General features: G+C 39.4%; 1 protein-coding gene across 3 annotated transcripts in view; it reads left to right on the forward strand.

The window, feature by feature from the left end:
• CCNY (cyclin Y) overlaps positions 1 to 24,532 on the forward strand; it is a 310,615-nt gene that overhangs the window by 213,720 nt on the left and 72,363 nt on the right. For all 3 annotated transcript variants that reach the window (XM_069086526.1, XM_069086525.1, XM_069086524.1), the window contains one exon: positions 17,882 to 17,916. In XM_069086526.1, coding sequence (XP_068942627.1) covers positions 17,882 to 17,916 — 35 coding nt within the window. The remainder of the gene's footprint in view (positions 1 to 17,881; positions 17,917 to 24,532) is intronic.

A 24,532-nucleotide genomic window follows, 5' to 3' on the forward strand; every position in this document is an offset into this window, starting at 1 on the left:
AAATCAGAAAGGAGCTGCATTGGTGCCTATATGTGAATGTCCCTTACCCAGGTTTTTTGGTTTTTTTTTTTTTTGCATTGACCAGATACAGAAATTAGCCCATAAAGTTGGGGCGCTAGGGAGGGAAGTTTTGAGGGTCTTGAGAACAGATCAGAAGCTGTTGACTAGATTTCATTTGGGCAGTTTTCCAATTAAAAGATTCCTTATATGGGTACTACTATATGCATATTGTCTTGAACTCTCTGTCCCTCTCTGTTACTCCATGTTCCTTGTTCTCTCTGTGCCTCTGTCTTTGTCTCTTGAATTATTCTAGGTGCAAAAGACACTTTTTTTTAAAACAAGGAGAGCATTTGTATCCTCACACGACTTCATTCTCTTCAGTTTTCCTTTCAGTTGAACCTGATGTTCTTGTCTTTCCTTCTCGATGACACCCTTTCATAATTCATAATACGTTTGTACTTTTTTTGTCCAGCCTGAGTCATCTGGAGGCAGATTTCCCTTTATGTCTACTTACTCAATCTGCCCATAATACTCTTTTACCGGTACTAAATCCTTAGTTCTCTTCAGGGGTCTGCTGTTGAACTCAAGTGGGTTATGTCATCTGTAAATTCTCATTTCTCAAGTGCTTCCTGTGTGCCAGACATTGTACTAAGTGATGGAGCTACAAAGAAAGGCAAAAGACAACCCTGGCTCTTATGGAGCCCATAGTCTGATGGGGGAGACAAGATATAGGCAGGGTAAGGTAAAGATAACCTCAGAGGGAAGGTACTGAGATTAAGGAGGCCTGGGAAAGACTTCTTGTAGAAATTGAAATTCTAGTTGAGACTTGAAGAAAGGCAAGAAAGGAGGCAGAGGTGAGGAGGGAAAACATTCCAGACATGTGGGCCAGCCAGGGAAAATGAGAGATAGAGATGGAATGTTGGGACTGAGCAGGAACAGAGGCCAGTGTCACTGGATTGAAGGGTGTCACTTGGGTGGAAATTTTGAGGTGTAAGAAGATTGGAAAGGTAGAGAGGAGTCAGGTTATGGATGACTTTAAAAGACAGAGGATTTTATTTTATTTTATTTTTTTGCTTTTTTTTTGGAGGGGGGAAGGTAGGGCAATTGGGGTTACGTGACTTGCCCAAGGTCATGGCTAGTAAGTCTTAAGTGTCTGAGGCCGGATTTGGATGGAGGATTTTATAGTAGATGTTAGAAGCAATAGGGAGCCACTGAAGTTTAATGAATGTAAGGGAGTTGCATGATCAAACCTTGCCCTTTAGGAAGACCAGTTTGACATCTGAGTTGAGGATGGACTGGAAGTGGGAGAGAGCTGAGGCAGGGAGACTTGATGAGCAGGTTACTGGCAATTGTTCAGGCTGTGATGATGATGCTCTTACCAGGATGGTGGCAAGGTTTTGAACCTCTACCCTCAGTAATAATAATATATATGTAGATTTAATTACATATAAATAATAAATTAATAGTACTGATTTAGGTTATTATTGGGACTTTCTTGAAGTGAAGAGCTATTAAACTTCTTTTTGTCCTAGATATCAGGAAGATTGGTTGTGCTGGGAGGTTTTATCTCTGCATTCATAACAAGATGGGGAACCCCTGCACAACAGGATGCTAATGGCTTGTTCACCATGATGGTTTATCTGATCAGGCCTCTCCTGCTAGATGTAATTAGTTGGATAGTTTATGCAAAGCAAGAGTGATTTTTCTCTGCAACACTTGTTATTAGAAAACAGATGTTATGACCCATTTAAAAAGAAAGACATTTCTGTGCTCAGAATGTATATTCCTGCTTGGGCAAGGGGAGTCTACTATTTTTACTTATACCTGGGAGCACATGCTGTTATTGCTGTTGTGGGGGGGCGGGGAGGGGAGAACTGAAGTTGTCCAAGGCTTTTTATATCCCTTAACCCTGTTTTTCTCACCATTTCTGGTGTTAGATTTGTACTATTGAAAAAAGTTTGTGCTATTTTAAAAATTATGTTGAAGATAGTGCTAATGAGAGGCATCGTGGAGTCAGTCCTTGAATGAGAATTTATTAAGTAGGTGGTGTTGGATGGATAGTAAGACCCAGGCTCTAGTCCTGCTGTATCACCCTGGGCTAGGGGTGGGGAACCTGTGGCCTCAAGGCCACATGTGGCCCTTTAGGTCCTCAAGTGGGGCCCTTTGAAGCTAAACATCACAGAACAAACCCCCTTAATTAAAGGATTTGTTCTGTAAAACTTGGTATATCACCAGTGAGATACCCACAGTGGCTGCTATGAATATGCAGGCATATTTCCAGGTTTGAATTGCAAGATGTAACAGACTCTCTTCTTTGAAGACAAAACCAAGATATTTATTCCCCTACCAGAAAGCCAGATCCACCATGGTAATAAGGAAGTTGGTACACATCACCAATGGAGGGAGCACTGTCATCCCCAAGTCTTCCCTCTGTCAGGCCTCCCCACAAACAAACTCCCTTAGGCAAAATGCCCCTCTCTCACCCACCCTAGCTGCTCTGCCTCTCTCTGTCTCCTCTCTCAGCTCCATCTCACTCTCCCACTTCCTGCTTCACCCATTCAGCAAGCTCCTCCAACCACAGGCTCCACGTAACTCAGGTTTAAAGTAGGTCACATAAGCCTATTAATGGTCCAGAAAGATCTTCCCATTTCATTAACAATACATTAACAATAAACTTGAACTCAGTCAAAAGGCCACACCCAAGGACCTAGAAGGCCATGTGTGGCCTCAAGGTCACAGGTTCCCCACCCCTGCCCTGGGCAAATCAATTAACCTCTCAGTACTCTAAACATTTTTCCCATACTCTAAGTTGGCAAACTAGATGCCGATCTGCATTGGCAGGAGAATTTTTTTTTTAATTAAGTAACTTGCCCAAGGTTACACAGCCAGTTTTTTGTGTGTGGGTGTTAAGTATCTGAGGCTGGAACTGATCCCAGGTCCTCCTGACTCCGAGCTGGCGCTCTTACTCACTGCACTACCTAGCTGCCCCCAAAAATTCTTTTTATAATAGTAAAAAATAAAGTCTGAAAAAAAAATGCCTTTTTTGAATAACTAGAAGAAAATCAAACCCTGAAGGGAAAAGTAACCACATTTTAGGGGCGGCTAGGTGGTGTAGGGAATAGAGCACTGGCCCTGGAGTCAGAAGGACCTGAGTTCAAATCTGGCCTCAAACACTTAACACTTAACTAGCCATGTGACCTTGAACAAGTCACTTAACCCCATTTGCCCTGCCTTCCCCCCTCCAAGAAGCAAAAAAAAAAAAAAAGAATCTTTGAAATAATTACATGAATGAAAACTACTTGTCCAGTGCATAGCATCATGGTCAAATATACTACAAATAAAGATATGGACCAACTTTGTCCTAGAATTTAAAGAAAAATAGGATCACCTGATTTGGGAGGTGGTTCTCTGTGCTGGTTCACATTTTCCTTCCTAGCAAATGTCAAAGTTGCTGAATGGTAAATGATTAGAAAACAAAGTCTATTTAAGCTTTGGCCATCAGGAATACTGCTGCACCTTGTCCATAAACCTTGTCATCATTCAGTACAACCCTATCACCTTCTCTTTATGTTCTCTTTTCTGGAATGTAACATCTTCACCATCCCATCCCTGTGTCTCCCATGATTAGTCTGACTGAATTGAATGCTTGAGTTGAGGTCATTTCAGGTCAGGTATAGCCTGGGATTCTCCACTAGCCTAGGATCATCTTGAAGATCTGGGAATAAATAACCATTTTAGGGCATTCACTAGGGATTCCAGATTTCATAAGGAAATGCAGGATCCTGCATCAAAGATCAGAATCCCACCTCTTCACCACTAAGGAGGCACTAAGGTAGTGCTTACCTGTTAAAATCAACCAGTTAGGAAACTTGTCTAATTTTCATCCTCAAATTTTAGTGTAATTAGTGATAAAATTTCCTCTTTGCAATTGGCAAAACTCTTTTATTGACTCCAAGATTGCCATGAAAAAAGTCCCATCTTATGAAAACTGACATTTTATCAGTGTTGCTGCATGGCAGTGAGGTCTAGACTCCCACTGCCTCTGAAGAAGTAAAAATGGGCATCACATGGGGGGGTGGGTATTGGTGGGTGTGGGCAGGTTGCAGCATAAAACCAACTGACATCCAATAACAACAGCAAAGGATATCATTCAGCAATTGTGTAACACCTTCTGGTGGGCTGGTCCTGTGGCAAGAGAGAAGGATGACAGATGGATGACCATAGTGCTTATGTAACTAGAGAAGGTGAGAGAGGTCTGAGGCACACCATGTGGGCCCCCTGAGGTGAACTTTTGGGGAGAATCTGGATGAGAGCCATTCGGGATGGGTTATACTATGCACCACTGGAGGAAATTCTCAAATCACTGAAATCACAGATCCTTTGAGTATTTAAATAGTGATAAAATAACTTCCTCTGTTTTAAAAAGATTTGATAGTATCACCACCACCCCTCCCCCAAAGGTCATGGTCACATCCTGTGAGTAGATTTTTGGGGAAGATTCAGGGAGAGGAGGAGAAAATACTAGCAACATTTTTTCCTCTAGAGTCTAGAAGAACCTGGGATAGGTAAGGTACAAAAATGATGCAAGTATCTAGGAAACCTTAAGCACACAGTAGGCATGCTTAGTTAGCGATAAAGTTTCCTATTTGCAATTGGCAGAGCTCTTTTATTGACTCCAAGCTTCCCATGAAAACAAAGTTTCATTTTATCAAAAGTTAGGGATAAAATTTCCAGTCCTGCTATATCACCCTGGGCCAGGGGTTGGGAACCTGTGGCCTCAAGGTCACATGTGGTCCTCTAGGTCCTCAAGTGGGGCCCTTTGACAGAATCTAAACTTAACAGAAGAAATCTCCTTCATAAAAGGATTTGTTGTGTAGAATTTGGACTCAATCAAAAGGCCATACCGAAGGACCTAGAAGGCAAAGTGTCAACATGAGTAAAGGGGGGGGGAGTTATGATTGGGGAACAGTCATCTGACATGTCTAGAGGAATCTAGTCGTGTTTCTTCCATCAGTTACTTCTTTCTAACCTTGCAGTCATCCTAATGGTCTGGAAGTGTTGCTTTGATACTCTGCATAGGAGGTCTGAACCCTTTCCCAGCCCTGACTAACACAAACTAGCTTAGCTTTGTGTTCCTGGGCAAATCACAACCTCTTTACTTCTTTTACTTGAACTGACAACCTCCAAGGTCCCCTTTGGCTAAAATGGTTTATTTTTCTGTGATTCTTCAATTCTGCTTAGGGTTGTCCTACCCAGAGACTCAGGTGTTTAGCTCATTAATTTCTCCATGGAAAGAAAATCCACAACCATGAACAGACAGTTACTGGAAACATCTGTTCTGAAAGTCATTTGGTGGTTGTTTTCATTTTGAGCTCACTTAAGGCTGAAGTAAAACACTAAAGAATGTGAGATGCTATTTTGCAGGTGTGTTGAATGTCTTAGAACCCCCAGTAGGTTTTCCTTGGGAATTAAGGATGTAGTTGTCTCCATAATATTTTTTTAAATGATGAAGACTGATTAAGTCCTTCAGAATTCTGAACTGTTGACTGAGAGCACTCAGTATAATTGTTCCTCTTTTCCATTTTTAAAGTAGTGGTTAAAGTGATCTTATATTTTGTTGCCTTATCTCTTTCCCACATTCTAAACTTGCACCTGGATGTGCTTCCTCACACCACACACTCCTCCCCCCCCCCCACTGAAAAAGAAGCCCTTCCTCACAGTCCTCCAGCTGGAAAATACACACCTCCAGGACTCTTTCTCTTCTGACTCACTAAAATAGGCCCTCTTGGTTGCATGCATTATTGAAGCTTATACTAGTTCGCATGTGAGCTGACTGTCAATTTTTCAGTGTGAACATTTATACTTCAGAAACTGGTAAATGCTACCGATAAATTAGTGTATTGTTGATGATCTCCTCTCAACTTAAGAAAGTGATGGAGAAAATGTTAATGCCGACTAAACTTAAAAATGAGTCGTGAATTTTTTTTCCCCCTGGGAGATCTGGTTGTTAAACTTTTACCAGCACACACCCCTGTTTCTGTGTGTGTCTATGATCCATCCAGTATGGCACCAGTATTGCTACTGATTTAGTTACACTTATGACTGGCCCAAAGTGGGGGATGTAAAAGTGACAAGAAGGGAAAAGATGGAAACTTCTGTAGTCCCATCTCACCTTAATCCCCCTTTTTAGTCCTTTTCTTCTCAAACTACCCAGAATAGGAGGTGATGTCATAATGATCAATCACTTTACTTTTGACATCTGCTTCCCCTTGCCATTGATTTCCTGATCTCAGTACAACACAAAGAAAAACACGTATTGCTTGTTGTTTTCCCTAGATTGTATTTTTTTGGCTTCCTCCGGATCCCCTCTCAGATTGCTCACCTACCTTCCTACAGTAGGGACATCTGAGTCATACTGGGTATTGAGCTTTAGTCAGTTGGATCCTTATAGTAAATTGGATCAAAAGACTCTGTCTTTTTCAGCATAAGGTCCCCCAGGATCCTGTCTTTTGATGAGGACTTTTCTAGGATTTAGCCTCTCAACTCTATAAGCTTGGAACCTCAGTAGCTCATATAGGATTTATTATAATTTTCTAAAAGCAACTCACATAGTCCCAAGTTGGACAAGATTAATCTGTATCATAATGTCAGTTTGTTAATTATCATTGGGTAATATCCCTCTGTAATGACCAAATATTCTTGTTACCCATCAAGGGCTTTTCCTACTTGGCATTAAGTCAAATTTATAATTAAGTTGCTTGGTGAGCATTAGTGCTTTATGGGAATAATCAGATAGAACCTGGTGAGCTGTCTTCATCCCACTGTTGTTTGCTTTTCTAGCGAACAGATATTTGTACCTAGCAGGTAAGGTCATTTCCCTGACACCATGCCACCTAAAAATGTCTTCCAATTAGTTGGAAACTATTGCCTATACATTATTTTCTTTCTCTTTGTTAATACTGAAGAATTACTGACAAATTCTTATTCTCCATCCTAATTTTTCCAAACTTCAGGGTGGCCATCACTTTATTTTTTTTGGTAGTTTTCAATACAATATTTCATTATTTTATAGGAAGAATTTGTGTGGGAGATGTCCCATAGACAGCTATTCCCATCCATGATGATGGATTTTTGTTCATTTCAGTTGAGCAGGGTATTGCTCTTCTGACTTTATTATTTATCCCTCCTCCAGACCTACCTCAGTTACATCTTGTCCTAGACTTGGAAGTTTTATTGATATATCCTCCCCCACTCACCACCACTTTTTTTTTTTTGCCTTGTGGGTTTCTGTCTACTGATTTTAGTTTTCTGTTGTAAGACTTTTTACTCTTGAGTCTGCCCTTTCCTCATTTCTAGGCAGAGGAGGGTCAGGGGCTTTGCTCATGTCCTTGGGGTACATGACAACCACAGCGTTGGGGGAGAAGCACGGTCTGGTTGTAATTATATTTGCTCGATGCAAAATGATGGATCTGGAACATTTACTAAACAGATGCCTTTATACATCTTGGAATCATGCAAAGGATCTTGGGCTCATAGGTCTAGAGCTGGAAAGGACCTCAATGGCTATGTAAGCCTTCTTTTATAGTTGAGGAAACTCTGGCATGGGGAGGCTAAGTGATTTGCCCAAAGTCACATAGAGAGTAAGAGACAAGCAGGATTCAGAACCAGGTCCTGTAACTCCAGAGCCAATGCTTACATAAGAGATACCGCAAGATTCCAATGAGATTCAAACCCATATGTCCGAATAGAAGTATTCCAGGCTTGTAATGACCCATGGGAAATGAAAAACATCTGAATCCAGTTTGCAGTTTGTGCTTTCTTTGACCCCAGCCTATTTTGAATTCCATAATCATATTTTTCTAATCTAGTCTGGTATTAGATAGAGGGATGTGTGCATGTGTGTGTGGGGGTGTGTATGTGTTTGGACTTTGTTCCATCTCCATTTCTAGTCTGCATCTTTGGTTTGCTTTTGCAAAGCCACATCCAAATTTATATCATCTAAAATGTTCCTAGTATCTCTCAACCCAGAAGTTACTAATGGACATATATCCAGCTCACTTCAGAGTGGGCAAAGGCCTTTATTCAAGTTTCAGAGGTTCTATTTTGAATAAAGCCCTCATTTGACCCCCTTCCACAGGACCATGCAGAGAAACTTGCCAGAACTGCCAGACCTGGTGCCTTAAACATGTATTAGATATCTGATATATGTTTGTTGATTGAATTAATTCATTGTGGCATGGTGGATAAAGTGCTGATTTTGAAGACAGTGGACTGGAGTTCAGACCTCAGACCTGCTTCTTCCTACCACTGTGATGTGTAGGTAACTTCATACCTCTCTGGGTCTCATTTTTTCTCATTAATAAAATTAACTAAGTCAGTGGTGTCAAATTAAAATAGAAACCACTAAGTCATTCAAAAGGATTCCTGAAGGGCATGGTGACTTAGAAAGCCACATATCAATATTATCTATGTTCTTTTGAATTTGTATTTATTTTGTTAAATATCTCCCAGTTACATTTTAATCTGGTTCTGGCTGCACTCTGGAGTATTGTACACTAATGGGGTTTGGTCTCTCTGGACTAGATAACCTTTGAGGTTCCTTCCAGCTCTCCAACTGTGATCCTGACATATGAATTGCGTTCCTTTGGAATGATGTGTAGGCGATAGTTTCTACCCAGTTAACAGTTAATTGGAAGACATTTTTATATGGCATGGTGTCAGGGAAATGGCCCTAGATCTTCAATTGAGTAACCTTGCTTTCTAGTCCCAGTCCTGCCTTTGACTCAGGCAAACCCTTTTGCTTTCTCTCAGTAGTAGTTTTCTCACTTATAAAATTAATAAGTAATATCAAATGATCTCTGTTGCCTTTTCTAGCTATAAAATCCTACGGTCCTTTTACCCTGTCTTGTATAGTTCCCCTTTTCAAGACAAGGTAATACTGGATTGATCGATTCTGGGGATGGAGCAAGGGTGGAAGGGTAACAAAGGGACAAAAATAGCCCACTCTGTTTTGGGGTCAGGTTTATGTGGTCTATATTAGCACAGATCCCAGATTATTCATTTTTTTTGTGTGCATCCCTTTGGCAGTCTGGTGAAGCCTGTGGGTCCTTTTTAGAATAATGTTTTTAAAATGCATGAAATAAAATATATAGAATTGCAAAGGGAACTAACAATCAGTACAGTTCTCAAAATATTTTTTTTAAAGACCCTAATTTAATAAGTCTTGGGCTAGATAATCCCTAAAGACCCTCCCAGTTTTAAATTCTGCATAATCCCTACCCTCAAGGAGTTTTTGGTCTCTAGGAATTAAGATTTAGAGACAGAAGGGATTTAGCAATTACCAATTTAGCTCCTCATTTGACAGATCAAGAAATTCACTTTCTGTGGAGTTAGTGACTTGCCCACAGCTACATAGATAGCAAGAAGCAGAGGTGATACCTAATTCCAAATGAAAGCTATTTGGTAGGCTACCATTTGCTCTGTGTATGGTTTATCTTTAAAAGTGCCTAATACTTTTTGAGAGTTCCATTGCTATGATTAAATCTACTACTACTATCAATTTAAAATCCACTTATTAGTATTTTTAAAGAATATCAAAACATTTTAAACTGAATTGAGATGAGCCATCCAGCAAACTCCTTCCATAAACACAACCAAAACATGTTTAAGACTATAACTAATCATCTTTTAAGAAGGGAAGTGTGACTCTGTTAATATGTTCAGTTATTCAGGAGCTCTGAAAACAGTAGAGATTTTGGCAGATATGTTTATTAATCTAAGGATGTAAAGAGTTTAAGAAAATTAAAATCCCTCATTACAAATGACTTCACTTCTCTCTTCTATAATAATAAAACACAGCAGCTAAAACACTAGACTTTTTAGTGATGATTAATCAGTGGTTTCTTTATTTGATTTCTCTTTGGAGAGAGTGGTAGAAACAGAGAGAGACAAAGAGAGGGAGATTCTGTCTTTGAGGAGGATACTTTTGACATTGCTTGTTGGGTAATCAGTACATAAAAATCTGTGCAATGGATCAATACTCGAAGAAAAGAAAAAGGAGAGAAATGTATATTCTTTTTTTTTCAAATGCTTTATTAACTTCTGATTTACATCATTCATTTCCGCCAGATTTTGAGTTGCAATTTTTCTCCCCGTTTTTCCCCTACCCACCACCCCAAAATAGCAGTCCCATAGGATATCCCCTCCTCCAATCTGCTCTCTCCCGTATCTTCTCCCATACCCTTTTCGACTTCTCCAGTGGATCTCTATGCCCCAGTGCCAGTATATCTTATTTCCCAATTACATGTAAAATAGTATTAATAATAGTATATATATGTATATTTGAATATTTGATTTTAAAACTTTGAATTGCAGATTCATTCGCTTCCTCTCTTGTCATCCACCCTTACTGGGAAGATAAGCAGTTCAGTATAGGTTGTACATGTGTGGCTAATGCAAAACAATAACATAGTAGATATATTGTAAAAGACTGACTATATTTCCCTCCCACCTATCCCACCTCCCTCTTGTTCTATTCTCTACTTTGATCCCGTCCCTTTCAAAAGTGGGTGTTTCCAACTTCCCTCCCCCCCAGCCTGCCCTCCCTTCCATCATCCCCCCTTTCCTCCCCTTCCCCCCGTACTCTCCCAGAGGGTGAGATACCCTATTTAGTGTGTATTTCATTCCTTCCCCAAGCCAAATTCAATGAGAATAAGGTTGACCCATTCCCTTTTGCTTTCCTATTCTTCCCCTCCATTGTAACCACTTTCCCTTGCCTCTTCTGTGTGAGATAGTTTACCCCATTCTATCTCTCCCCATCTCCTCTCATTATATTCCTCTCACCTCTTAATTTCACCTTTTAAGTATCATCCCTTCCGTTAAATTGGTCCTGTGCCCTCTATCTATGTATACCTGTATATATATATACACACATTCACATATGTATTCATATGCCAATATACTCTCATATATAGACATATACACACACATACATACATATTTCTATCCCCTTCAACTACTGAGAAAAGTTTCATAAGTTACAATTATTGTTTTTCCATGTAGGAATGTTAATAGTTCTACTTTGATAAGTTTCTTATGATTTATTTTCCCTGTTTACCTTATCATGCTTCTCTTGCTTCTTGTATCTAAATGTCAAATTTTCTATTCAACTCTGTTTTTTTCAGCAAGAATGCTTGAAAGTCCTGTATTCCACTGAATGACCATATTTTCCCCTGAAGCATAATACTCAGTTTTGCTGGGTAGATGACTTGGTTTTAATCCCAGCTCCTTTGACCTCCGGAATATCATATTCCAAGCCCTTCGATCCCTCAGTGTAGAAGCTGCCAGATCCTGTGTTATCCTGATTGTGTTTCCACAATATTAAAATTGTTTCTTCCTGGCTGCTCTTAATATTCTCTCCTTAATCTGGGAATTCCAGAACCTGGCTATAATATTCCTAGGAGTTTTCTTTTTGGGATCTTTTTAAGGAGGTGATTGGTGGATTCTTTCAACCTCTATTTTGCCCTCTGGTTCTAAAACACCAGGGCATTTTTCTTTGAGAACTTACTGGAGGATGATTTCTAGGTTCTTACTTTGTTCATGGCTTTCAGGTAGTCCAATAATTTTTAAATGATCTCTCCTGGATCTATTTTCCAGGTCAGTGGTTTTTCCCATGAGATATTTCACATTGCCTTCTATTCTTTCATTTTTTTGGATCTGTTTAACAGCATCTTGATTTCTCATAAAGTCATTAGCTTTCATTTGCTCCAATCTAATTCTGAAGCAATGATTCTCCTCAGTGAGCTTTTGAGATTCTTTTTCTATCTGGCAAACTCGGCTTTTTAAGGCATTCTTCTCCTCATTGCCTTTCTGAGCCTCTTTTGCCATTTGAATTAGACTATTTTTTAAGGTATGATTTTCCTTAGTCAGGCTGTTGACTCTCATTTCGTAATTTTCTTGCATTGTTCTCATTTCTCTTCCCAATTTTTCCTCCACTTCTCTTATCTGCTTCTTAAGGTCCTCTGTAGCCTGTAACCAGCTCGTATTTTCCTTTGAAGCTTTTGGTGCAGGAGTTCTGACTTCACTGTCTTCCTCCTGTTCCGTGCTTTGCTCCTTTTTGTCCCCAAAATAGGAGTCTAATGGAATCTTCTGTCTGCTTTGTTTCCTTTGCCTGGTCATGTTGCCCCTCAGTCACTTGACCCCTGGGCTTTTTGCCACAGTAGGACTCTGCCACCAGACAGGGGAGCTTTTGTCCCAAACGCTGGGGTTTTCTCAGCTGCCAGAGGTATTAGATGGGTTTCCTCTCTGAGGCCTCCACACGCTCTGGCAAGCTGGACACACACCCCAGGACCTCCACCATAGACTGCAATCCAGATCCAAGAAGGTTAAAGCAAGAGCAACTGATTACCCCTCAGACTGGTGCTTGGTTCCCCTACACTTTGCAGGCCAGGAGCTGAAGCTGCCACGTGGTGCTGGCTGGCTGTGCCAGTGTCTCAGCAGCTTCTCACCTGGGGGGCAAAAGCCACCTCACTCCCACTTACTGTCCAGACTGCACTGACCTCTCACTTTGTCCTTCACATCTATGTGTTGGGAATCGGTCACAGCTGCTGTTGATCTGGAGTCTCTCTGGCAGGTGGCTGGTCAGGCCCGCCCTGGGGCTAAAACCTAGGTGTGGGGCTGGGCTTGGCTCCCACAGCACTGGGCTGGCTGATTCCTGCTGGCCTGCCCTGCTGTCCTCAGTGGGAGGTTAGCTTGTCTGTGTCATTTTGTGGGTTCTGCAGCTCCAAAGTTTGTTTAGAGTCCCCTTTTTACATGGATTGGGGAAGGTGGAAGCCAGAGCCACGGGGAGGTCCTGCTTCTCAAGAAATGTATATTCAAAGCATTACAGATACATCTTTTTTTTTTTGCTTTTTTTGGGGGGGGCAATTGGGGTTCAGCAACTTGCCCAAGGTCACATGGCTGACAGATACATCTTTATTCTTAATTAACTCAGACTTTTTTAAAAAGTTTTTTTTTGGTGGGACTAGCTGCAAGCTGGGTCCTTCTCCCATGTTATTATTATTTACTATTTGACTAATTTTTTTCTTAAGTGTCCTTATAGTAAATCATACTATTTATTTGGCACCTGCTAATTGGTATATTGGTACATAGTAAAATGTAACCTCTGAAAAGCTGTTCACATATCCTGTGAGAAAGGTCAAGGGTTATTCTATAGGATACTTTTGACTATCCTGCAGTACAGAGGATACCTGAACCTTCCTAAGAGGGCCCTCAGATGACAAGCTTATCTATATTTCTCTTTTAAACAATGGGGACCCACTATGCTATGCTGGTCTTAGCCATTACAATTCATTAATTAGTATGTGCAAGTTGTGTTGGGATTGGGAGAATAGTACTTGGTGAAATTAAAAGTAAAAGTTTCCTATAGGACAGTAATTGTCAGACTTTTTGGTGTCAGCATCCCATTATATTCTTAAAAATTATTGAGGACCCCAAAGAGATTTTGTTTGTTTGTATTATATGTATCTGTAAGTTATATAATATACCTAATATATAATATGATACATTAATCTAAAAGTATATAATGTATAATAATTCTGAAAATTTTTGTAAATTTCACTTGTTTAAATTAACAGTAAAACATAAATATCTTGTTAATGAAAAATAAATGTTTTTCTGAACAAAACTATTAGTGAGAACAGTGCTTGTTTTGCTTATTTTTGCAAATCTCTTTAATGTCTGGCTTAATGGAAGACAGCTGGATTCTTATCTCTGCTTCTGCATTCAGTCTATTGCAATATCTTGTTTTGCTTGGAGTATATGAAGAAAATCTGACCTGGCACAGGTATATAGTTGGAAAAGAGAGGAATATTTTAATAAACAAGTAACATTTTAGTTTTGAGCTCACAGATCCGAAAGGCTCTCAGGTACTACCAGGGATCTGAGGACTGAACTTTGAGAAACCTTTCTGTAGCATATGACATGATTTTATTGTGATTCATATGGTGAATGTTTATTTATTTTATTCACTTTGTCCCAACCTCTGATTTCATAGGTGTAGGAATACCCCAGCAAGGAAATTCTGTTTTCCCATGTAGATCAGCAACTCATTTGTAATTTATAGTTTTAGAGATTCACTATAGCTAATAAATTTTCAAGATAAGATTCAAACTCAGGTCTTTCTGATTCAGTACTGTAACACCTAACTGTCAACCCATCTTTGTCTAGGTAGCAAATGCTCTCTGAGTTGTGTTCAGGAATTGATGTGATGATTTGTCACATGTACCTTCCCTTTGTCTTTGTCTTTCTCTTACCCAGACCTATATCTCTCTCTCTGTCTATACACACACACACACACACACACACACACACACACACACACACACCACAGAATTGAAAAGTTTTAAGGTTTTAGTGGCCGTCTGTCTGATCCAACCCACCACACATGAAAGTAGTCTTCACTGTAACATAGTGGACAAGTGGTTGGTACAGTTGCTTGACATCAAAGGAGGGAGATGATGGAGAAGTCACCATAAGGCATCCCATTTCACTGATTGTTAGGAAGATTTTCCTGATCTCAAGCATAAATTGATATTTTTTAAACTTCCATCCCTTATAATCTTCCCAGTCTGCCCTCTGGAGCCAAACAGAACAAATCTAATCCTTTCTCTTTAAATGTTTGAAGACAGACATCAGGTGTACCTTGAGTCTTATCTTCTCTAGGCTAAATATTCAGAGTTCTTTCAACTGGTTCTTATATGACATGAACTCAAGACCATTTGCCAGTCTGATTGTACTCTTTTAGATACTTTCTAGCAATCAATACCCTTCATAAGTCATTGTACCCAGAATTGAGCACAAGACTCCAGATAAATTCTGCTGAGGGTGGAATATGGTGGACTCTCACTTCCCTGTTGCTGGAAGCTATGCCTCTTTTACTGCAACCCATGAATGAATTAGCTTTTTTGGCTGCCATAGCACATAGTAAGCTTTTGATATGTGTTTATTGACTGACTGACATCCCACTGCTAACTAATAATGAGCTTATAGTCTGCTAAAAACTATAGATTCTTTTTTGTTTTCCAGAACTGGCATCTAATAATGCCTCTCCCACTTTGAACTAATAAATAAAATCATTTATTCTTTGAATCCATGTATAAGACTTTACATTTACCCCTATTTAATTTCATTTTATTAGATGAATTAAATAAGATAATTGCTAAGTGCTTAGTTTAGCACAGTGCCTGACATACAGTAAGTACTATATAAATGTTGTGGTTGTTGTTCTTATGAAGCCCAGTGCTCCTAGTTTGTCGAGATCCTATTGGGTCATGGTTCTCTCATCTACTGTGATGACAGAACCCCTCCTATATTTTGTGTCATCTGCATGCAGATTTGATGAGCATCCTGTCTATGCTTTTATCCAAGTCACTGATTAAAAATTAAACAGCACAGGACCAAGCATAGATACCTGAGGCACTCTACTGGAGACCTTCTCCCAGCTTGACATTAAACTGCCAACAAATACTCTGTCCGTCTGGCCATCCAAAAAATTCTGGATTCATATGATTGTATTATCTTTTAATTGATGTCCCCCATTTTCCCATACAAATAATGTGAGATTTTATCAAAAGCTTTGCTAAAAATCTAGGTAACCCATATCCATAGCACTCCTCATCTACTAGTTTAGAAATCCTATCAGAAAAGGAAATGAATTCAGTCTGGCATGATCTGTTTTGATGAAAGCACACTGGTTCTTTGCACTGGTTCTGCCTTCCAGGAGACTGTCCTTATACAGTTTGACTCTGTGAGACTTGAAGGAACTCCTGTTCACCCTCACATGGTTCTTTGTAGATTAGCTTACCTTAATTGAGTTGACTTTCCACACCTGTATTGTTAAGTTCCTCTAAGACAAGTGATTATGTCTTATTGGTGTTTCCCGTAGCCTTTTACAAATAATAGACATTCAGTTATAATTATCTAATTAATTGACTAGGATATGCTCCAGCAAGCTCATTGGTACAAGGTGTTCCTGGAAGGGAATGTACTTTCCACCAAAGCAGGACACATTGTAGGTGCTTAATAAATGTTTACTGATTGATTGACAGTGACTTCTCTACAAATTATGGTCTTAGTAAGGTGCATGGAGCAGAGTTGTCACACTCAGGGCCCTCGGGACCCCTAACATTCCTGAATGCCTCTGAATCAGATTAAAATGTAATTGAGGAATATTTGACAATTAAAAAATATAGTAAGACAGATAGTATTACATTTTTAAAACGAGTTAGATTAGCCCCCATGATGTGAGCTTGACATCACTGGTTTAGAGCCCTGAGGAGGAATTAAGTGGTTTGCTCAGAACCAAATAGCCAGCACCTGAACCCAGGTCTTCCTGACTTGGAGGTGAGCTAACTGCTACTTTAGGGTGCTTCTCTTCTACAAATAAACATAATACAAACTGGAATATGATCAATATGTGTGAAGATTTTAAAGTGCTATGAGATCAGGTTAAGCAAAAATGGTTTCCAGGTCAGGGCACCAAGGAAGGCTTTATGGAAAGATGACATTTGAGTTCTTGTCTCCCCAGAATCACAGCTTTTCTTGAAAATTGGAATGTTAGAAATGGCTCACCTTTGTCAGTAGCTTTGGGTTTCCCTCTGCCACAGTTCAATTTAATTTCACAAAGTTTTTGGACTGTTTACTGCATTTAATGCCATACAGGCCACAAAGTTGGACAAGACATTGTCCCTATGTTGAAGGAATTTATAATCTAGTAGGGGAGAAGAAACAGGTACAAAAGTAACTGACTTCTTTTTAATTTGCATTATACTTTGTAACTCCCACCTTTAATTTTCAGAAACTCTCTTGTAGGCCTACCACTCCTTCCTTGGGTGAGGTGGAACCATTTTGAGACACATTGAAATTTTATTGGAGGGAATGGATCACTAACAGTTTAGCTACTTGTGGTACAGCACTACTTAATGGATCTCTCTATAGAAATAGGAGTGGGTCCTCTGTCCCGTGAGGATGGTGAAGTAGAGAATCATAGTTTCTGTTGGTATTGTTTAAGCCTTCTTTTGTGCTAACATAGTAATAGATACAGCAAGTGACACCTATGGGGGGGTGTTTCAAAGTCAAATCATTGACCTCAGTGATCAATAATTGTCTCTGCATGTATACCCTGTATCCTGACATATGAGTGTTGTCATACTCCTGTCATTTTTTTCGTTTCCTTGGTCTGGGAAATAATTTTATAGGTATGAGTTGGCACAGTGGAATAGAGTAATGGGCTTAGAGTCAAGAAGGCCTCACTTCAAATTTATTATCTGCGTGACCTTGGATAAATCATTTAATCCCTTCCAGCCTCAGTTTCCTCATCTCTAAAATGAAGATAATACTATCACTTACCTCACAGTATTGTGGTAAGGATCAAATAACACAGGTAAAGCATTTTCCAAACCTTAAAGGACTACATAAATGCTATCTGTTATTGTCATCAGTATTGTTATATTACATTTAGTTGGGATAGAAACAATCTTTGGTTAGCCACTTAAAGTTTATGAGTACTTGTAATTTTTTTAATAGCTCACATCCTTCATCCAGTTAACATTTTCTGCCTCTGCAGTGCTATCTTGGTTTGCTTCCACATCCATAAAGGTCTCAGCTATTGGTCTCATATGCTTTCAGCTTCAGAGAGTACAATCTCAAGTGAAAATTTCACCCATTAGTCAAGTGCAAAATGAATCTTCCTCTTCAGATGGTATTTGAGCAATAGCAGAGAGGGATGGGGGCCATCCTGCAGAGGTGCAGCCCATCTGAGCCCTGTGAGGGAAGTGTGGTTTCTAGAGATGTAACCTTTCTGTCGCATCTTTTGTTTCCACAGTGAGAGAAAAACGTAAGAGCCTCTTCATCAACCACGTAAGTGAAACCGCCTCCTCGTATTATTCCTGGGCAAGTGCTAACATTGAAGTGCTCATAGCTGAAAACTTTAATAATGATGTTTCCTGTTGGTTCAAGCTTAATTGTTATGTTTTAATGCTACCTAGAAGAATGCCAGTGATACTGAAATGTACTTTCTCTTGTTTTTTTAAAATAACTGTCCATGCTCAGTGTGTATCCAGCATACATGTTTTTTATTGAGATACCAGGCTACTGTTTCTTCATGATAGAACATGTGTGACTATGCACTACAGTGATAGCACAACTTTCCAGTGAAAAACCTTTCCTCTTTTCCTTCCTCCCTCCCTTCCTTCCTTCTTGCTTCCCTCCCCTCCCTTCCTTCCTCCCTCCCTCCCTCCTTCCTTCTCCCATTGGGAGTAAAAACATTCCTTGACCCAAGATCTTGATTTTTCACCTGCACCTCTCTCCCCTCGAGTAGTTCTTTGTTGACCCAACAGTTTAAAAGGGGCCTTCTGTTACAAGAAGGACGAGTTCATTACAGAATACCCTGTTTTAAAAGGCATTCCCGGCTCTGCTGGCTATCTGCCTCTGACTTGGCGCAGCTCAGTAGGGAGTGTTTTTTTTTACTCTGTCCTTCCTTCAGGCTCAAGTGTAGCTGCAGCCAGGTACAGGTGTAGCTTTTAAGCTGCAGGATTCTGGCTCCAGCTTCACTGGGATGCCCCAGTGTGCACCATGTGGGGGTGTTTTGGCTTCCCCAAAGCCCTCAGGAGCATAGAGGGAGCCCTGTCATCTGACACAAATTGTGACCATCACTGCCACCCCCTTCTGCCCTTTAAATATACAGCATTCTTTTCAAAAAGTCCCCAAAAGCTACCAAATTTTTCGGAAGGGAAGATTAGCATAAATGTTTATAAATATTCTTGTGAAGAATTATGGGATGTATATTCAGCTTGAGAAAGGATTCTTCACTTTAAAGAAGGTCCTTATTGGTTATTTTTTTTTAAACAGTAGCAACTATAGTGATCTAAGCATTTCTTTACAGATTCTTAACTACTTACTGAGAAATTGGGAGTAAACTTTAGGGTACAATCTTTTTTTTTTTTGCCTTTTGGAGGTAAATTGGGGTTAAGTAACTTGCCCAAGGTTACATGGCTAGTTTTTTTGTGTGGGTGTTAAGTGTCTGAGGCTGGAAGCAAACTTGGGTCCTGCTGACTCCGGGCCCAACGCTTTACTCACTACACCACCTAGCCGCCCCCAAGGTAAAGTCTTGAAAAGCAAATACCAATAGAACCATAATAATTTTTCAAAAATCATCTTTGATGTTAGAATATAGGCTACTGGAGAATGATTTGCAAATGATTTACACATATATGTTGTTGTTTTTTTTTAAGCAATCGGGGTTAAGTAACTTGCTCAAGGTTACACAGCCAGTTATTTCTGGGTGTGGTGCTGAGTGTCTGAGCCCGGGATTCGATCTCCAGGTCATTCTGACTCTGGGGCCGGTGCTCTTACTCACTGCCCACCTGGCTGCCCCTACATATATGTTTATGAATATGCCTTTCTTTAAAGCAAACTATTTTTTGCACAGTCTGCTCCTAATGATGGGTTCTGATAATCCAACTCTTTGCTTCTCTTTCTCTGTTGTTGTATTTTGGACATTTCACTGCCTACCAGCACTTCCCCTTATAGCAAAGGAAAATGATAGAATCAAAACTCAAGCCACTGTGTGTGTGTGTGTGTGTGTGTGTGTGTGTGTGTGTGTGCGCGCGCGCGTGTGCGCACATGCATGTGTACTCTTCAGGGGCTTCAGGGGCAGCTAGGTGGTGCAGTGAATGGAGCACAGGCCCTGGAATCAGGAGGACCTGAGTGCAAATTTGACCTCAGACAGTTGACACAGTTACTAGATGTGTGACCTTGGGCAAGTCACTTAGCCCCAACTACCTTGCCTTCCCCCTTCCAAAAAAAAAAAAAAGCAACAACATGTCCATGAAGGAAGAATTAATTCTTAGAATTATTCATGTCATCCTTTCCCTCCACCCCCATCATCATAGATTTTTAAATAGTTAACTATATACAGACTGTTGGTTTTGAAGTCAGAGGCTAGTTTGATTCTTCGACTTAATATTTGCTAGTTGTATGACCTTTAGTAAGACACCTTATCTTTGCCTGTGGTTTTTCATTTATACAATGGGAATAGTATTCAAACTATGTACCTCTCAGAGCTCACCTAAGTATCTTCCTCTTCTTCTTCCTTTTTTTTGGAGAGGGGAGGTGAGGCATTTGAGGTTAAGTGACTTGCCCAAGGTCACACAGGTAATAAGTGGCAAGTGTCTGAGGGCAGATTTGAACTCAGGTCCTCCTGACTTAAGGGCCAGTGCTCTATTCACTGTTCCACCTCCGTCTCCCTAAGTATCTTGTAGACATTTAAGTATTATATCAATGTAAGTTAATCACTATATGTGTATATATTTATTTGCCCCACCTCCTCATTTCTCCTCCATGATATCTTCAACCGGTATGAGAATCTCCTACCATTAACTTTGCCTCTTATTTAATAAACAACCCTACCGCTTGTCACTGAAGGAATCTCTGTTCATAGAAACTCGGAGAAAATATTATGCCCATCCCAAGTGCAGCTCAAAGCCCTGTGTTCCATGTCTTTTGATGAAGCCAAGAATCTTTCACCTGTAGCAGTTCCTAGAATTCTGAAATCAAAGTCATAAAGATCTGTTAGAATTCTGCCTCAGACCAGTTGTCTAACCCTGGACAAGTCTCTTAACCTCTCTGTTCCTCAGTTTCCTCATCTGTAAAATGAAGTTTGCCTCAATGACCTCTCTAGAGGTCCTTTTCAGCTTTGATGCTATGATTTCAAATAAGAGTAAAAAATTCCATTGGCTTAGAAATCTATACAAATTCAGTCAAGCCTGTATACTACACAGCAAGTCTCTATGTGAAGACCCATAAACAGGCACTGGTCTGTTTGTAGCTAGGTACATCTGCCTGCAAACAAATCTTTCTTCAGGTAAGTCCATCCAGCAGCCTCTACCCCTTTGGGCATAAAACACTAAAGCCCATTTAAAACTTCGAAATATTTTTGAATTTATTTTGAAATAAGAAATTCTTTCATCCATTCAGCATTCATTTAGGTGACGTGTATTAGTGTTGTAAGCGAATCACTGTGCTGAGTACTAGGAAAGATAAAAAGTTTAGGAAAGACATTTCCTGCCCCCATGAAGTTTACAGTCTACTAGCATGTTGGGGGAAGTATTTAAGAAACAATCACAGGTAATAGAGGTAATAATTAGGTCCTTTTTTGTATTTAGCCATGGAAATTATAAAATTGGATTTACCTTGAGGGCAATGAACCAGTGAAGTGGGTTAGAAAGGGTTCATAAAATGTTCAAACTTAGAGAAATTGGCTTTAGTCAGTTGAAAGATAGAGACAACTGAAGGCCCTCATGAGTTCAAATATGACCTTGGACACTTTAGCTCTGTGACCCTAGGTAGGTCACTTAACTTTTATTTGCCTCAGTTTCCTTAACTGTAAAATGGGGATAAGAGTAGCTCCTAGCTCATAGGGTTTTGTGATGATCAGATGAGATGTACATTTTTTTTAAGTGCTTGGCATGAAAATTCTTATTTCTTTCCTCAAAGATAGAAAAAGAGAGTTACTGTTTCCATACATTTAGGCTGTGTGGTATTTTGTTTATTTAAACTTTGAGTGAACGATTCTCTTGGTCTTTACAACCTATCAGACAGATAACTCAAGTGCATTGTATTACATATAGCAAAATACTTTGCATAACATACTTTAATTTGCCTTTTGTAAAGTAGTATTATGATTTTTTTTTTACTTTGTTGTAGGAGTCTTAATGAATTTTCTGTTAAAATGGTCTCTTATTGTCTATATTATCTGTCTGAAACAAGTTTATAAAGAAGCCAGCCTGGGTTGCTAAGGGCATTCTGGCTGTTAAATAAACTCAAGGGTTGTGTGTAGATAAGCTGAAGGAGAGGAGAGAGATTTGTTCTGTTCCTTACCCTGAAGAGTGAGTGAATAGAAAAGTAGCCTTTTCTGATTGGAGGAAAGGAGGCACGAGGTTTTACTGTTCTTAAGGAGCAGATTCCGGTTTCCCTTTTCCATTTACTTGAACTTTATTATTTTAATAAAGTGAATTTTTAAAGGTTAAAGTTGGACACCTGTAATTTTAAACTGGGGTGAGCCGAAGCAGAAAGCTACCATTTCAAGTCTGAGGAAAAACCTGTACCTTATGCTGTGTATTCCTGGCACCCCACCAACAATTGGTGGGATTATATCTGAAATGTACTTGTAGTAACACATATCAGCCTTTCAGATGCTGAAACTGCATAACAAATCATGAAATGACAGCTTTTTGGCAGCCCTAATTTGGGAATTTTTCCTCAGGGACCCTTTAAAATGAAAGGGCATTCTCTGAAACTGTTTTATCTCCCTTTTTGCAGCCATTCAAGGAATGTAGGTTGGAAGCTTGCATTTCTAGAGTCCTTACTATAGGCTAACTGGTCATCCTCAAAATTTGCAATAAAGCCAAGTAACCTTTATCCTTTGTTTATCAATCTTTGGTGAGTTTTAAAATCTGCTTAGAGATTCTGATGTAATTATTGTAATTTATTAGCTTTGTCCTTTGGGGTTTGACTGAGTTGAAATCCATTTTTCTGAATTCAGCCTCTAAGCTTTCAGATATGTTAAGTGTGGGCTGAGATTTCTCACAAAAACCTTTATTCAATGGAATAACTCCTGGTTTAGCTAGTCTAGTCACTGACATATGATCTTCCTGAAGTTTCTTATTGCATCTCATATTTAATGACTAGGGAAAAATAAAGCAAAGTAATATTGAGACTTTATATTGGAAGTACCTTGCTTATGCTCACACTCAACTAGTAAGTGTCAAAGCTGGGATTTGAGAGCCCAGGGGTCCTCTGACTCGAGTCCAGATTACTTGATGTTAAACCAGACTGATCCTTGGGAGCAAAATCATCCCCATTACAAATAAGGAAACTGAATCTCAATAAAGATAAAATGAGTCTTCTGGCTAACAAATGGTAGAATTCAGAGGGGAACATATCTGTCATGATGCTTGCCCTTCCAAGCCCTGTACTTCTTGCACTACATCAAGTCTCTTAAGTATACCAAATATACTGAATTCGAGAGAAAATTACTGACGGAGGGTCTAGAATCTATTTACTTTGACATATTTGAAGGTTGGATTTAGGAACAAACATGCAATGTGTCTTTTGTTTTTGTTGATGGCACCCAGCATGTGGTGTTCTTTCTTGTTTTAAATTTTTATTGATATCTTTTATTTCTGAATATATGCTCTTCCCCACCACTTAACAAATAGTTCTTTTTTTTTTTTTGCCTTTTGGAGGGCAATTGGGTTAAGTAACTTGCCCAAGGTTACACTGCTAGTTTTTTGTGTGGGTGTTAAGTGTCTGAGGCCGGAACTGAACTCAGGTCCTCCTGACTCCTGGGGCTGGCCATTTACTCACTGCACCACCTAGCCACCCCCAGACAAGTAGTTCTAACAAAGAAAAAGAAGAAAAAAGCAATCTAGCAAAAGCTAGTAAGCACAATAACTGTCTTACAGTTGTATGCAACTTTTTTCCACCATCTTTGCAAGTTTAGCATTGGTTTTGTGTAAAGAACATTAACTGGATTAAGAGTCAGGAAACCCATATTCTAATCCCAGTTCTGCCATAACTTGTGTGACCTTAAGCAATTTTTTTCTCTAGTTTTATTTTTTAATTCAGTTTCTTCATTTGTAAGATTGAGTTGGATTTTAAATGATCCAGAAAGTGCCTTCCCACTCCAGAATCCTGATTTATTGTTAGAGGGTTTTAAATAGATAATAGATGATAATGGGAAATAAGTTTTTTTAGTCTCTTTTGTGGTTACATCTCTGAGAAATTGGAGATGAGAGCATTAGATAATATATAAATATATTAGTTTTAGATTTTAGTAGTTAGTTTATAAGCAATTGCTATGGATGAATAGGAATTTGTCTTGTTTGAAGTATAGACTCATTTACATAGTAATATAAGTTTGAAGAAAACCCACAAATTTGCATGGTAGAATATAGATTAATTGCCAACTTTCACTTCTGCTAATAAATTAAGGAGAGAGCTGATAGGTTGAACTTGTCTGTGCCTGGCTTAAAAGTACTGTATCAAATGGTGTGGCTAGCTCACATGCTATCTAGATGTGAAGGTTGATGGGCAAAGGAAGAGCCCTGAGCACCTGTTTCTCCAATTTATAGTTTGGTGACTCCGCTGAAATTTGGTAGCTTCATGGGACTTAAATTGAGTTTTGCTAAATCCTCACATGCCTCCCTCTTTCCATTCCCAGAAAACTGAAAATACACCTCCCAGGACTTTATTGTTAGTTTCCAAGTTAGGGTATTCAAATGTACTTTGTACTTGTTGCAAGGGATAAAGTGACATCCTTGAAATTGTTTTAAGATCCTCTTCCTACTCAGAATCAGAGGATGTCAGAATTGGAAGAAAGCTTGGAGGCTATTTGGACCAATCTATTGCTGAATAAGAATCCTTTCTACAACTTAAAAGTAGTTATCTAGTCTTTGAAAAACAGAATATGAGA

This window comes from Petaurus breviceps, unplaced genomic scaffold (assembly GCF_028583685.1).
Source record: "Petaurus breviceps papuanus isolate PSGF00001 unplaced genomic scaffold, PetGlider_PUasm1.0 178, whole genome shotgun sequence".
In the NCBI taxonomy this organism is placed as follows: Eukaryota; Metazoa; Chordata; class Mammalia; order Diprotodontia; family Petauridae; genus Petaurus; species Petaurus breviceps.